This window comes from Quercus lobata, chromosome 5 (genome assembly GCF_001633185.2).
Source record: "Quercus lobata isolate SW786 chromosome 5, ValleyOak3.0 Primary Assembly, whole genome shotgun sequence".
Lineage (NCBI taxonomy): Eukaryota > Viridiplantae > Streptophyta > Magnoliopsida > Fagales > Fagaceae > Quercus > Quercus lobata.
This window is the reverse complement of record NC_044908.1, coordinates 64,708,871-64,712,841: the sequence shown is the minus strand read 5'-3', so window position 1 is coordinate 64,712,841 and position 3,971 is coordinate 64,708,871. Positions and strand designations below refer to the sequence as shown.

At 36.7% G+C, this 3,971-nt stretch overlaps 1 protein-coding gene across 3 annotated transcripts in view; it reads right to left on the bottom strand.

Moving 5' to 3' along the window:
• Nucleotides 1-2,194: 2,194 nt before the first annotated feature.
• LOC115992989 (pentatricopeptide repeat-containing protein At4g21300-like) overlaps nt 2,195-3,971 on the bottom strand; it is a 17,718-nt gene continuing 15,941 nt past the window's right edge. Inside the window, exons 2-3 of one of the 3 annotated variants that reach the window (XM_031117250.1) lie at nt 3,901-3,963; nt 2,195-3,809 (exon numbers count right to left, since the gene is read on the bottom strand). In XM_031117250.1, coding sequence (XP_030973110.1) covers nt 2,459-3,809; nt 3,901-3,914 — 1,365 coding nt within the window. In that variant the 5' untranslated portion in view covers nt 3,915-3,963 and the 3' untranslated portion in view covers nt 2,195-2,458. Of the gene's footprint in view, nt 3,810-3,900 lie in introns of all 3 variants that reach the window. The other 2 variants (XM_031117251.1, XM_031117252.1) reach the window with 2 other exon arrangements.

Here is a 3,971-nt window from a genome sequence, read left to right as displayed (position 1 = left end):
CTACTTGTTACCTTAACATTTCTTTAAAAATCCATTCCTAAACTCACTATGAGTTCCACAGTAAAGACAAACTTGTAAACAAATTACATAAAGTTGAATAGAATTTTTATTTTCTACTCTTCCTTAAAATTTACTCCTAGGAATTGTATAACCAATGGTCAACAAAATTTTAATGAACTTCAAAACCGTAGAAGAGAAGGATCAAAAGTTTCTAAGTTCTAACTGAAACTCAATATAAATTCAACAACAAAGCAACAGACCGTAAAACTAATTAGAACACTACTACTTTCAACAAATTTCCACATTTTGTACGTAGAAAGTATGCCTAATTTCAGAAGCCAATGGTAGCTCATGTGTGAACGAGACTCAAAACAAAAAGAACCAAAGCCCCAGCATGGACAAAGCCCAATTACCAAAATGAAGCATGTTTGACCATATGCAATCCATAATGATCCACAAATACATCATATGCAGTCCTCTGAACTCCACCATCAAAATAAAAGGAAAAACTTAAGTCGATTTTTGCTGAAAATTTGTCAACAATGGGAAATTGCTAAATGCTAAGAGGCTATGGACGTTCATAAAGTTATAAGCAAGCTACAGTATTAAGAACTGATGAGACTGATTAGGCAATGAAAATTTAAGGAAAATGTGTTAGAAGGAAGTGAATCTCTATAAATTATCCCAGTTTGACTTTTAAGACATTATAATTTATATACTACACTTCTGAATTGAGTGACAAGTATGGAAACTTCCAATGTGGTGGTGATATATAGCACACTAAATTGCATAAGCACATAATTGAGATACAATATGTATAGCTTCTTATTCTATTTGGGGGGGAAAAAAAGACACTAGATTAAGTCCATAAGATGGACAAAAATCAGTGGTGAAAATGCCCACCGGTAATATCACCAGTCTAATTAACTATTGCATAGCACTATAGTAACCAGAAAGATAATGGATGCTTTGCAAGACATCAGCCCATTGAATGAAAAATAGGGTGGGTTTTTTAGAAAGTAGCATTTGACTCCAAGCTTCTAGGCAAAGCATCAGATAAAGTTGTACAAGATTATAAGGACAATGTATTACCGCTGAAAAATAAGAGAGCATCAAAGAGCCATGAATGAATGTAAAATCAAACCTCTAGAAGCAGATGATGTTGAAGGAAGTCAAGGGCTTTTGTCCCAACTTCACAGTAGGACCTTGCTTGAGATCTTGAGTAGAAGTTAAATTTGCTCTGTATAAAATTTGAGCCTCTTCAGGAATTAGCAGAAGTTGAGAGTAGAGTGTCAATATCTTTGGGCCATGTTGCATTATAGAGTAACACAAGTGGATGTGCCTTGAGATAAGAAATGTGGAGAACAAAAGCAATCACAAGCCAAGAGATGGTAAAATTATTATTCCCAACAAATTGTCAGAGGGAGTAGCATTGCAAATTAGCTCACTGTAATTTGGCTTTCCAATTGAAACTTTGAAGCAAGCTCCATAAGAGTAAAGCCAAAGCTCATTAAGCCCATGGCCAACCCTATTAATTTGATGAAAATTTTTGGAATGAATTCTGGCCCTACTATTTCTTCCACTTATGTCATCAATTATGTAACTGAACTTAAAGTAGTGACTAAACACAGCACCGTTGATCTCAAAGAGGACCCTAAATGTTCACTAAGGAGCCACATCATAGATTGGTATGTTAAGTTTTGCAAACATTCTTTTTTGTTTAGTCATTATCTTATGGTTTCAACCATTAACAACCACCATGCCAAGTTGAATCTAATATTCATAAATGAGAAAAGGAAACAAAAGAAACAAAAAAGAACCATCTCACCATCTTTAGGGGACAATCTCAGGTCTTAAAATGACATATGACTATGCTGTATAAATTGTTTAGGTCACAAAGTTCATAGTGAATTTCATTTTCCATGTCATTCAAAAGTACAGTGTTTTTCTTGAATTTCAATGTGATGTTTCCACCTTCTTGGGTGACCAAGGTCTTACCTTGGAAAACTTTATTAAGAGAATCTGAACATTGCACAGAAACAGCAGACTAATTCAATGGATCAAGATAAATTTTTTCATGTGTTCAGATAAGTATAAAATTCTTATTGGATATATTAAAGTAATATATTATTTGTTTTCCATTAAATTGAGAACACAATATCATTTCAATTTGATACAGGTATATATAATCAAGATCAATTTTTGTGTTTACAAAATAATTATATACTAGATTGACAAATACAGTGTAGATAACAAAATTTGAATTTCTTGTATCACAATCACAGGCTTCTTTTAATCATAGAAGCTCAAATATATCTCCGTCGATAAGATAACAAGATAGAAGAGCATAATTCAAAAAGCAGCAATGCCCTCACTTACCTTGGCAAGACACCAAACCAACATTAGATATTAGTTACTGTTGACACTGACAATAAAAAATTGATATTTTTTCTGGTAATCACAATCCCATGGTTTGTGGGTGCATTGGAAGGTAAAGCTGAGGAACATAGCCCTCTTTTCTTAGCTCTAGAAGAAGATTATTCAGTAGTGAATAGATCTCAGCAGATTGTGGATGACTTCCATCTGCAGCAGAAAAAATATGGGTGATGTTATTGATGTCAATCCAGCTGTACCCAGGTACCTTCTGAACTTGTCTTTCTTTCATCAAACTCCGTATCTTATGCACACTCCCCCACTGTCCAGCATCAGCATGTATGTTTGAAAGCAACACATAGTAGCCAGAATTTTGTGGGTCTAAATCAAAAAGATGTCTAGAAGCTACTTCAGCAAGTTCAACATTGCCATGGACTCGACAAGCACCAAGCAATGTCCCCCAAACACCAGCATCTGGAGTGAATGGCATACTCTTTATAGTTTCAAATGCTTTATTCAACCGACCAGCGCGTCCAAACAAATCTACCATACATGCATAATGCTCCATCCGTGCTGGAATTCCATATTCCTCAGTCATGCAACGGAAGTAATGAGCTCCGTTGTCAACTTGGCCAGCATGAGCACAAGCAGAAATTATTGCAAGAAAGGTGACATGATCAGGCTGAATTCCATTTTCCAACATTTCATGGAATAGAGTGAGAGAGTCCTTGAGATGACCGTGGTTCCCATAAGCAGAAATTATGCTATTCCAAGAAACTTCATTCTTCCCTTGCATCATGTCAAACACAGAGCGAGCAGAATCCAAGTTTCCACATTTAGCGTACATGTCTATCAGTGCGCTCTCAGCAAAAAGGTCAGAGCTGAATGCACCTTTAATCATGAAACCATGGATCTCTTTCCCATAATGCAGTGATGATAAGGCTGCACAAGCAGATAGTGCAGCTGAAATGCTTACACAATCATACTTGGTTCCTCCCTTCCCCATTTGATGAAAAAGATTGATGGCCTCTTCTGGTTTACCATTCTGGGAATAGCTTGTGATCATTGAGTTCCAACACACACTATCCTTTTCTGACATCCTTTCAAAAGTATGATGAGCAAGATCCAACCTTCCACATTTAGCATACATGTCTGTAATCGCGCTTCCAACATGACACCTCCCATCAAGCCCATTCTTGAGTATGTTACAATGCAATTCCTTCCCCAAGTTCAGGGCAGCCAAACCAGCGCAAGCCGGCAGAACACTTGCCAGTGTTACAGAATTCGGTCTCATCTTCTCCTTCAGTAACCACCTGAAAATGTCTAAAGCGTCAGTATTCATTGCATTAAGTGCAAGCCCTGAAATCATAGTCGTGCAAACAACGACATCAGCTGTGCTGCTTTGGCTAAAAAGTTTGCATGCCATCTCCACTTTCCTGCACTTTAAGTATATATCAATAAGTGCACTCTTCAAGAATACATCCAAAGGCACACCATGTCTTACTATGTAACCATGAATTTCCTTACCTTGTTTGAGACATGCGGATTCAGTCACTGATGGAAGGAAACTTGCAAAGGTGATCGAGTCTGGTTTGAAA